The sequence below is a fragment of the Raphanus sativus genome, chromosome 3 (genome assembly GCF_000801105.2).
Source record: "Raphanus sativus cultivar WK10039 chromosome 3, ASM80110v3, whole genome shotgun sequence".
NCBI lineage: Eukaryota > Viridiplantae > Streptophyta > Magnoliopsida > Brassicales > Brassicaceae > Raphanus > Raphanus sativus.
The window spans coordinates 18,071,849-18,084,178 of record NC_079513.1 but is presented as its reverse complement, the minus strand read 5'-3'; the positions used below and the strand labels follow the sequence as shown (position 1 = coordinate 18,084,178).

Here is a 12,330-nt window from a genome sequence, read left to right as displayed (position 1 = left end):
AACTCATGAATATCTATTTGTTATATAAGTTGAACTATAATTATAATTTGTAAATCACTTGAACTACAATTAAGCAACAATTCAATGCAATTGAGGCTTCTTATTTTCTTAGTCTACTTTTTGATTTCTTTGTTTTATTTTAACATTGACTAAATTGAAACAAATATTATAAATTTGATGGACACTAATTAGTTGAAATTCTTTACAACTCTTTTTTATCTTAAGACAAACAGAATTGTGTTCAATCGAAGATATATGAATTTGATAAACACTAAATATGGAAAAATAAAAAACTTTTATTTCGTGCTACTTTTTTTTCAAAATTAAGAGTTTTGATATTAATTTTAGATTTGATTATTTTATTAGATGATAGAAGAGTTTTTTTGTTTTTATTATTTTATTTCAATATATAATATTTTTTAATAAATTATTTTTTGAGAACTTTACTCTAAAATCCGTATAGTATATAATATGATCTCAAACTAAACAATTATGTTTTTTGGTATAAAATCAAATAAACCAAAAACCGACGGTATATAAACCGAACCGAAATAAATATAGATTTATAATAGTAGTTATATTTTACTAACCAAAATACGTAAACCGAAAAAAACAAACCAAACCGAAACTAAATCGATATCCAGATTGAACACTCCTTATCCAAATGAAACCGAACTATTGTTTTCATTCTCTAAAACATAATGAAAATAACAACTTCATCCGCACAAACCCCGGATCTTATCCTAGTTTGCAGTTATTAAGAAATTAGCGACAGTTTTTTTTCCTGATTAACATGATGGTATTTCAGACATGTGGAAGGTCTCACACTAATCTACAACTTATAGACTACAAATGAAGGTATAATCTATAGATGGACCATTTCTCAAGTGTGTAAATGGGATGTATCAACGGAGAGCTTGCCTGCTACTAAAGCCTCTATTTTGAGTAAACAAATGTTTATTTCAACCACAACAACTGGCAAGGATATAATCCATTGCTAATCGGTTTTAACTAATTATAGACATTTCAACAATGCATATGGTCATGGTTGATTGATATTTTTAGGTAGTGTTATATTAAATCAAAAACCAGAAAAATGTTTTAAGAAAAATAAACGTCAATATTTTAAAAATAGAAAGACAATAGAACAAAGCAGCCAGTCTCTTTCGGATTATCCTACAAAAAGTCTACTACTAATTATATAAATGTGTTTACATATAGGGTTCTGTATCATAAAACAACAAATCCTCTATTTGGTAAAGAAGAACTACAATGTCGCCAATAAAATTAGCTATATTTTGTATTATTCTTGTTTCTTTCGTTAGTCTTCATGAATGTATGTCATCTAAAGGTAAGTTTTCATTACATTATTTATCATCTTTATCATTATAACCACAATCATATATTCCATAGTGTGTTTAATTGGGTTGTTCATAACATTTTATATAGGTTTCGCAATAAATTTTGCGCCATGCAAAAGAGGAACAGCTGGTGATGTTAGGAGTTTTGAGGCTCCTAAGTCAGATGATAGTAAAGTGGAAGTAAGTTGTCGAACCAGTTCTGAGGGATTCAAATGCAGAGAAAATGCAAGTATTTGCCTAATCTAAGTGCAATCAGTGAATTGGATGGTTTTTAAACTAAAACTAGAATGCAAGTAACAGAAATGATACTTTTAAGCTATTGGAAAGGAGAACTCATGGGTATAGGGATTTCAGACCTTGGGTGATCAAGTTTCGAACTAAGGACGACAAATGAATCAATCAAACTATTAACCTTAAACCTAGACACAATTCTAAGCAAGCTCTATGTCTAGATGAATGTTCATTTGCTAACATGTCTCAAACATCAAATGTCTTTGGTTGAATAACATGCAAACAATCATTACTAACAAGTCTATTAGCTATCTTAGCATCTTTAACAACAAATATCTTTGGCAAAGTACACTAAGAGCCTAGGAGAGTTGACTCAGGCATTTCATCAAACACCTTTTGGGTGGGAAATGCCTAAAGATCACCCTTTGAGTGGCCTACTCAAATGATGCATTAAGATCACTCTACTATGCAAGGAACAAGTATGATATATACCTAAAACATCCTAGAACTAGCCTAATCACCCTTAATCACCCTAACCCATGAATCCAAAAGGTGATTACTCACTAATCTCCATGATTCCTCTTAAACCCATGGTGGATTTCAGATGAATCATATAGAGAACTAGAAAAGAAAATCACAAGAACACAAGAACAATCAAATCAAAAGAGAGCTTTTCTTGAGAGAGTTTTGTGTATTCAATAGATAAAAGATAATCTGCCAATGGTGGCTACAAAGAATACTTAAACATTAGGTTTTTCAGTGCAAAAACGTGCACAATAAATTGCAAAAAGGTCCTTGAAAATAATAAAAATCGTGCACTGATGACGCGGAGCGACCTTGGCCAGTCGCTCCGAGAGGTCGCTCTGGGCTTCGGGAGCGACCTCGGGTGGTCGCTGCGAGGGGTCGCTCCGGAGGCATTTTCTTCGTTTTCGAGCCGTGTAAAGCCGAGCGACTTGGAGTGGTCGCTCCAGCTTTGATCGTCAAGGTCGCTCCGGCTGGAGCGAGGTCTCACAGCGACCTCTGCAGGTCGCTCCAGGCTCTTCTCGTCCAATCATCTTCCTTTTCACATCTTTTGAGCTCCAAGTGCATCCAAATGTCTCCAATAACTTCATTTGGCACTCCAGTACCTAATAGAGACTTATGCATGCAAAATGCAACCTAAACATGTCTAAATGCTATTCTATATGATGAAAATGCTTATGAATGAATGGTTAAAACAATGCAAATATACAAGACATCAACTGGTAACTGGTGCTGCACTAAAGGAGGAATAGTATGCACAAAGGACCAAGCAGAATGTACGAAAAGCTGCCTTTAACAAGCTAAACCTTGACCAAATTGTAATTTTCTTTTAAAAGTAATTTTAATAAAGAAAATCTTGCACTTACTAGCAAGAGTATATAAAGCTATAAACCAAATCCATAGATAAATTTGTAATTTCAACTTTATAGATGTAAACTTTTATATATTATAGTGCATATGTGATATTTTCTTATTACTTATCAAATAGTACGTTTGAAATATTGTGAAGCTGTGCATTTACGTTTAGGTGTATTTATACATTTTCTTACATATGCTATGAATCTTTCTTATCGGATCGTTAAAAGATTTAGGATTGTTTGCACCATGCAAAGTATCTCTACCCGGGGTTGCTTTAGACGTCACCTGAGACATATATAACACAATAATATATGTATTTTTGAGAGATCCATGTTAATTCTTTCCACTTCTGAATCTAGAATCTAGAAGAAAAAAGTCAAGATCTGTTTGGAATAATTTAGCAACCACAACTGACGAGTCAGTCAAATTTTGTTACCGAGTTGATCCAATACAGTTCAGTAGAATACAAATGTGTTACTCATTAGTTCTTATTCCAAATTTCCAAAAGAAAATAGATGTAAAACACTTTACAACTTTATCCTCGTCTTCTTGTTTGTAAATCTTTCAAGTAAAATGTCAGTCCTTTCTTTTTTTCCTTTGGACTTCCAAGAATGTAATATACAAGCAACTGTGTATTGAGTCAACTTCTTCACATAGAAAGAGCTGCATAGAGAAGCTGGTTCCAAGTATCCGGCAAACCAGGAAGGCACCAGTGGCTGCAATCGGTTCCTCCATCACCTCCATAGGTAGAGGGATGAGCATCTTTTCTTAGTTGAGACAGAGTTGTGATGTCGAGTAAGTAAACTGGTGTTTTCATCGAGCTCAACACTCGTGACACGATACTTACTGCTGGAAGTGAACCACCTGGGTATGTTGACCCGGTTAACGGTTGCATCTGACCGTTGCAAGTCTTCCTCGGCTCATTCCATTCCCTTCCCCTATTAAATTCCCAAAAACAATAAATTAGATATTTTTCTTCAAAAAAAAACAATAAATTAGATATTTTACCTGAAAACGCTATTTTCAATGTATTTATAGTATAGATGCCTTTCGTTTTAGCATGATAAATTCGTTAAAAAAGAGGATAGATACTTTTGTCAGATTATTTTCTACAAAAAAAAAATTAAATTTTTTAAGGTATTTAGTCATTGATATTAATAATTTTTATGTTTTAAAACATTAACCGATTGAACCGGCTAAATATCATTAGTTGATGATTATGGGAAAGTATATAGTAAAGGTAAACAGTTACAAAAAATATAGTAAAAGACTAAAAGTAAATAATAAATTTAATAGAAAATATTTAATATTTTTAGTATGAGTGAATACTTTAGAAAATTTACCTTTAAAAACAGAGAAAGTACGTATATGTTGAACTTACATGTAGTGAGTGGGAGAAATGCCTTGGAAGAAAACTCGGGTTTGCGATATATTAACATTTTGATCAACCCATTGAGCCCAAGTGGTGAGTCCTTTGTTGAAAGCATCAAGACGGTCCATGTCTCTAATCAGTGAAGACCCATTTCGTATAAAATCCCACCTGAATAAACAACATAATAGAAGTAGAGAAGATGATTTTGGTTAACTAAGCATGTATTAATCCCAAGTGATAAATATTACAAGGTATATGGTACGAACCCTTGAGATTGTACTCCTTTGTGAAGCCACCAGTGCCAAGAATTGAAGACGAGAATGTCCATGTCTTTCCAGACATCAGCACCACCTTCGATGGTTCCAAGGTTAAGGACGCGCCCTACATCTTCTTTAGAGATATCCACTAGGTATGGTGTTCGATATAGGTATAATGTAACTCCATATTCCTGTTTTTATCATTTAACAAGATTAAGAATCTAATAGTCTTTATTAATTATTATAAATATGAATACGTAATTATTTCAGTAGAAAAATAGATAACAATCAGTTACGTAGAAAATTTCACATTTTATATACATTATTCGAAACTGAGTATCCGAAATTCCGTAACAATCACTTGGGACTGTTTATTGATTGTCATTAGCTGTCCCGTCTCCTACTTCCTGTCTCTGCTATGTTCTCTTGTTTTTGTTTCTTTCGAGTTTATTCATTGTTATATATCAATTTTTATAATAATTAGATTATTTTCTAAACAACTAGAAGAGTGAAATAGCCCAAATCCTAAGACAGCACTAATTAAGCATGCCAATGTCGTCATTAAGATAATTTTGGACACACACACAAACACAATTATACGCTGCCAAAACAAACATACAGTGTGTAGAATTCGTAACTGAGATAACAAGTATATATTGGACAAAATAGAAGTGAAAGCATACGGCTACATCAAAAAGTTATGACATTTTCGTAGAAATCTCTTTTGAATAAAATATGATATAGAAAAGGAAAACAGTTATTGGTTTGTAAAATCTATATGCTTTTGCTTTTACATCTTTTAGTCATTGTTCATAATTTAATTAAATAAAGAAAAAGAAAGATCCATTAGGTAGACAAAATCATAATACCTTGGATATCAAGCATTTGCACAAAACATTTTTGCATTAAGATTAAAATCAAAATTCGAGAATGCTTCTTTTTATAATGAAAATATTATATAATATACAGCCCGTGACCAACTTGGTTGAATAAAATGACAGGCGCCCCTCGTGATGATGAATTATCAGATTTTGTTTTTATCTAAATACATATTTTTAATTAGATTTAAGGAAAAAGAAGAGTTTATAACACTCTAAGTCACTTTACTTCTTTTTATTACATGTGAGGTCACAAGTTGCTACTAAGGTAGTTTCTTGTGGTTGAATACACAATTGTCCTTTTTTTCCTTAACTAGTTGTGGGTATATAGGTAATTGACCATTTAATTACTGGTTAGGATATTTGAAATTTGAAAATAGGTTTGGTCCCACTTGTAGTCTCCGAAAAGAAGAAGATAAAGCTTTTGTTCTCGTAGTTTATTTATTAATTGGAGAAAACTAAAAAAAAATTGATTTAATAATTTTTTTCCATCAGTTTTGGTAAAACAGAGAGAGAAGATGTAGGAATCTCCGACGGACGACGATTTAGAAAACGACAGAGTAGATTTTCCGACGGACAACGATTTTGATGACGGAGGATGAAGGAGATGAGGGTAACAGCGCGAAAAAAGCGGGCTGAGAGGCGAAAAGAAAAGGCAATTTTTTGTGGTTATTGGGGTTCCTTTTGCGATTTTGATTCTGGGATTGCTTTCGTGAAATCGTTACTTTCCGAGTAGCTTCTAGTGGCTAAGGTTTCGATTTGGGGTGGGATATAGGGTTTCATGGATTATGGTAACGATTTTTTTGTTTTGGGTTCTGATTTTGCGGATTAGATTTTGATTTGGGGTTGTGGGTTCTATTTTGGGACTGAAGAAGCTGATTTTTTATTTGGTTTGTGTGTGTTACAGGGAAGGCGAAAGCAGAGGAGGGAGTCATGAACAAGAGATTACCGCGACGTTTGTTCGTGACAGATCGATAAGACGACGAGCTGAATCTTCGAAGCTATGTCTGTGAGAAGCTCCCACAACACATAGAGTTGGTTTTGGCAGAGGTGAAAAAGGCTGATCATGATCCTCAGGTAGCTATTTGTACACTTGTACGAACGTTTAAGGTTATGCACATTACATTTGATGTACATGTGTACAACAAGAATGCATGTGTACATGTACGTTGCATACTATGTTTGTATGGTTTGCGGTTGAGATGTGTATTGATTTTGCTTTGGTTGACGTGTTTCTATGTTTATAGCTGACTGTGCAATCTATATGAAGTGTGGAGAGAACAAAGAGGATGGATGGGGGGAAATTTGATAGTGAGATTTTCGATTGTAAAGTTGCCAACATGGTTGAGCTTCTGAAGGCTAGACACAAATTCATAAAACATAAATTGAGAAGTGATGATGCATTTAAACCTATGTACATGTGCACAAGCAAGTGTGTACATGTGTACAAGAGAAAATGTGTACATGGGAACAACACCGAGTACACATCATATAATTTTCATACATTTGCAAATTTAAGTATTTGTAAAGTTTGTATTGTTAATGTGTACACATGTATTTCATTGTCCACATGTACAAATCATACATACTGAATCATAATGTACACATGGACATTGTGACAATTCTCAAAAATGTACAAAAGTATCTCCAACAATGTACAAAAGTGTCCTTACAATAGCAAGTTTGGTATGTTCATGGACATTATGACAATTCTCATACATACCGATTCATAATGTACACATGGACATTGAAGATTCTTTTTATTAGTTTGGTATGTTCATGAAAGTGGAACTATTTGCAATAAAAATGTATCAAAACTGTTCAAATTTAGTGAAATTCTCAGTTTGGTATGTTCATGGACACATGGACATTGTGACAATTCTCAAAAATGTACACATGGACATTGTGACAATTCTCAGTTTCATAATGTACACATGGACATTGTGACAGCATGGACATTGTGACAATTCTCAGTTTCATAATGTACATGGACATTGTGACAATCTTCAAAAATGTACAGAAGTGTCTCTAAAAATGTACAAAAGTATCCTTACAATAGCAAGTTTGGTATGTTCATGGACATTGTGACAATTCTCATACATACTGATTCATAATATACACATGGACATTGAAGATTATTTTTATTAGTTTGGAATGTTCATGAAAATGGAACTATTTGCAATAAAAATGTATCAGAGCTGTTCAATTTTAGTGAAATTCTCAGTTTTTGAGGTTTCGACTTGCTTGAGAATGGTTCATAGTGCTAGAGGTGTCATGACTCTGTGAGAAAACTTAACGGAGGTTATGTTATATTTGGAAAATAATCTTGCAACTTAATTGAATATGTGTACATGGATATTTTTGACAAAAATGGTGTACATGAACTTTAGTATACATGAGGATAATATAAAATTATGTACATGAAGAGACAGAAAACATGTGTACATGTGGATAGTAATTTGTACATCTTGTTAATTTTCTTAGGAGTACCGTTTGTCTATTTTGCACACATGTACTAGGAGGCGCAACCAACAGTTTTGAGGCAGAATTAAGGGGAAACATGCATCATTTGGAAGTTGTGGGGTCAAAAACTAAGTTTAAAAAAAACAGGGACCAAAAGTGAAAATTATTGAGAAGCTGGCTCTTGAGAACGAGAAGTAGATCTATTGAAGCGTGAAACTTGAACTGCGGATCCGGTGATGTCAAACACATGATTCAATCTTCAGTTCCGATTAGGATGAATCGACCGCTTGAGAAGAACCCATCAACTCGATTTGATGGGCTCGATCTCAATTCAAAGATTTCTTTTTGAAGACAACGTAAGGAGGATCTGCGGCGGCTCATCACGGCGAGACGCGACCAGAGGAGCCACGAGATGATGGCGAAGCGGCAAGCAGAGCACCAGTGTCCCATGAATGAACAGCACCGGTGTCCAATGCACCGGCGGCAAGCATAGCACAATGTTTTGTAATTCAAGCAAGGGCATACCAGGGCAAACGGGAAAAATCTGTGACATTGTTTCCATGTCGATCGCAAAATTTCAACGAGAGTCACCAGAGAGTTAATGCTCGATGGTTGGGATTTTTGATTTTATCATGACAAAAAAACAGCTGATGAAGATAGTGATATCTTCAAAAAATAGGATAAATCTGGATCATTCGTATTAAAGGTACAACATAAAATGAGATATATATGTTTTGTCTTAGTGTACTAGAATTAATCTTGTCCGTCGAATAGGAGGGAAGATGTGTGGCTGAGGTTAATTCCCGCTTATTCTCTAGTTAGGTTAATAAGCTTTAATGTTACGGTTAGTATATTTTAGTTAGGATTCAAGTGGACTCAATAGATTGTTAGAAGAAAGTGTCTGTGTAGCAATAAGTGACCTTTTATGATATTAAAAGATGAAAAGTGACCCTGAGTGTAATTGTTTCGAAAAAGAAGAGGTAGAGAGAGGGGGGACCTGGAAAGTGAGAGAGGAGAGTGGGGTACGTTTGATAAAAGTAGTTTTGCTGTCTGGTACCGACGAATGTATCATACATGCTAACGATTCCCACATGTTTAGACTCAGTGAGTCACCCACGAACATCACTCGTTTCCCTCTCCATTTATTCAGAAAGGCTTGTCCATCGAACCTTCATTAACAATTTACATACATCAATATCATCATGTTTAGTTGAAATGTGTGTGTTAATTTTACGTACCTTGGGATGCTGCATGAATCAGGTTGCCAAGAGTACTTGAGAAACTGTTTGTCTGGTCGGCCGAAACAGTTTAACTCGCTGTCGATGAAAGGGCACATGGAAGAATTGTAGAAAGGGTAAGAAGCATCGGGAACCCATCTCCCTTGGAACAAGTTACAACCACTAGTTTGCTTCCTCCCTTTCAACGCCACTTTTCCTACTCCTCCGGCGGCGGCCAACGCAGCTCTGTTATGGTGACTTACATGCCAATTCTGGTCGGAACTCAAGGCCTGGTCGGCTCTGGACAAGATTGTGAATATGAGAACTGGAAGAAGGGAAAGAAAGATAAGTTTGAAATCCATCTTTAACAGAAAAATGATATAGATTTATTTGTTGGAAGTAGCTTTGTGATGGAATTATATATGCACTAGTATCTACTTACATATATGTACGTATATAGAGTGTAATGTGAAGAGATTCTTGGGTGGAGACTATTGGCCTTATAATAGGTTCCATAATAAATTAACAAAAAGTAATGGAAATCCATCAGTTCACTAGGAAATCATTACATTGTCAGCTAATCTTGGGTTCGCCTATATTGTTAGTAAGCTAATTGCAGTGGTTAAAATCTGTGTCTATCAAATTTTGTCAACAAGTACTCTTTTTATATAGCCGCAAAAATAAGAACAACCTATTGCAAGATTTTCAAAATGGACATCAAAGAAAGAAATGAAAAAATAATAACATTATAATATCATAGTAGTACATGTTAAACAAACTATTTAGATGTATTCCAAAGACATCACTTCCTATAAATTTAACAAGAACAAAAAAAATTGGAGAAAATGAAAAGTAAAAAAGAGTTTCCTATTTGATAGATTTTCAACTTTGAGAAAACTTTCACACCACATGTAACTCTTTTGAATGACTAAAGGCATCTCCAATAGTTTACATCATTTCCCTTCAAAATCTCCTTAAAATAAAGTATTCAATATATAATCTATTATTTTACTATTAGTTTTAATAATGATTGTTACTTTAAAAACTTAAAAATTTTACTACAATTTTATTTTAACTATATTTTTATTATATATACACATAAATTTTGTTTCTAAAAGAATATAGAAGACTTACATTATCTTAAAATTGTATTATGAAAGTCTTAAACAAAACTTTTAAGTATAAACATAATATATTAAAAATAGATATAGAACAAAAAAATATAAAATTTTGAGATCAAATTATAAATAAATATATCTAATATTAATGAGGTTGTAAATAGTGTTTCCCCAAATTTGAAAAAATACTATTCACAAGTCAAAACACAAATTTGTTTTTTTCTTCAAAATAACACACTATTAGAGATTGTTTTCCTTCGTTTTTTTATGTTTACCCTTAAAATAAGGTATTATTGAAGATGGTTTAAAAAGTTATGAACTCAGAGATTCGTAAATACACTATATTAAATTAATTTTCCTTAAGATAATAGTAGACATTTTCAATAGGAAATGAACATGCGACCTCGACGGAGTGATCCAAGAGTTTTACCCACTAGATTAATTCTTTTGTTAGTACATTTTTATTTTAGACTTTAAAGTAATATATTAAATATTAATAATGCTAAGCTCTAATTAACAGTTTCTCTTTTGATAAACTGTATTGTTTTCTCAATTTTTATTCACTATTTTAGTTGTTTATTGAGAATATATCCACCTCCATCCTAATTATAGAACTGCTGTAAAATTATTGCTAGCCGGATACAAAAAGACTCTACCATGGACGGTGGCTAAGTCGTGATAATGTTGCGCCAGGACACAATATGCATAAATCGAGTAAGGATGTCTATGTCTTACTACAAAAAATGTAGTACGGTAATATTTTTTTCAATAAATGTTTTTGAAAGAGCCAAACGATATGCAAAAGGTTGTACTACAATATTACTTCTTGGGAATCTGCTGCCAATGTGATCTGGAACGTCTACCAATGATTATTGCAACACCGCTAGTGACACAATAATTCTGGTAATAACTATGGAAAGCAAAAGAGGTTTGTTGAAGTCATCCACATTATCATTTTAGGTGTGTGTTTCGTGGGGCTCCCGTGAATGAATCAAAGCTATCATTGGGACATTCTATTGCTTAGCTTGTCACGGGGGACATCTTAAATCATTTTCCATCAATTCTCACATGCTTCTACGCCATCTGTTCATTTAATTCATTTGTTAAAATTATCAAATTTGATGACTTTTTTTTTCTGATAAGATAGGACAGAACTAGACAGGCAACCTTGGCTATTTTCTTCTAGTTGATTCTGTTTCGCTGATTAGTGTGTTTAAAATAGTGGGGTTTCCGTTTGCAAAAAAAAAAATAGTGGGGTTTTCACAGGAGTACTCACATGTAAGGGAAGAAAATCATTTCACGTTTCTTTTTATTTTTGACATTGTATATGATTCCATTGTGAAACAAGGCCACTGAAAGCAAGCAAACAAAAAAGACCAACATATAATTGGTTTCTTTATTTATATAGTCAAAGTTGGCTTGATTGAAAGGAAAGTATTATGACTTTTTTGTTTATACATTATTCAAAATCCAAATATTTTACAATATTAAACTATATATGTTGGTTTGTGTTTTCTGCAACTATCCTGCATGTGAAAGACACTGTAGTTGGGAGTGAAAAACACTACTAGTTGGCAGCAAGCCATTCTTTCTTTCTGCAGGAGAAAGCCATTCTTTCTTGCAGTATCATGTAAAAACATACCAAGGGACAAGACAAAACCATCCTTCGGTTTACTAACTAATAATTAACAAATGGAAGTTCAAATGCAATTTAATTAAATATAAGAATTTATGAATAAGTTGGTGCACAATCAAATTTCTGTCTCAGCAGCAACGTGTTCTATGGCATTCATAAAGAGCTACGGAACATCATCTCAACAAGGAGTCATAGGAAACACTTTGATTCTCTTATGGCAGTGTGGTTAAGATAATGTGTTTCTTTTAGTTTCAATTTATGATCCTGCTTGTTTTTTTTTTTGTCAAAATAGCTCGAACTTAAGATTTCATTGTAAAATCTTCTATTTCTTTTTAACTCGAAGAAAGTTGAGATACATAGTGTTGATAAAAAACCAAAAACAAAGAACATAAACCAAACAGAATAAAACAAAGACAT

General features: G+C 33.3%; 1 protein-coding gene and 1 long non-coding RNA gene across 3 annotated transcripts; one reads left to right on the top strand and one right to left on the bottom strand.

Annotated features, from left to right (window-relative positions):
- Window positions 1-3,431: 3,431 nt before the first annotated feature.
- On the bottom strand, window positions 3,432-9,618 carry LOC108847505 (protein trichome birefringence-like 37). Of its 2 annotated transcripts, XM_018620754.2 has the most exons (6): window positions 9,602-9,618; window positions 9,181-9,484; window positions 8,940-9,111; window positions 4,611-4,792; window positions 4,354-4,512; window positions 3,432-3,910 (listed from the first exon to the last, which is right to left on the bottom strand). In XM_018620754.2, exons 2-6 carry the CDS (start codon window positions 9,276-9,278, stop codon window positions 3,622-3,624), a joined length of 900 nt encoding a protein of 299 aa, XP_018476256.1. In that variant the 5' UTR covers window positions 9,279-9,484; window positions 9,602-9,618; the 3' UTR covers window positions 3,432-3,621. The 2 variants fall into 2 exon arrangements, with proteins under 2 accessions (XP_018476256.1, XP_018476255.1); XM_018620753.2 differs by lacking the exon at window positions 9,602-9,618 and having other exon boundaries at window positions 9,181-9,585.
- LOC130509119 (uncharacterized) lies at window positions 5,887-7,082 on the top strand. Its single transcript, XR_008943276.1, has 2 exons — window positions 5,887-6,556; window positions 6,727-7,082. It is a non-coding gene; the product is annotated as an uncharacterized LOC130509119 (long non-coding RNA).
- Window positions 9,619-12,330: the final 2,712 nt, after the last annotated feature.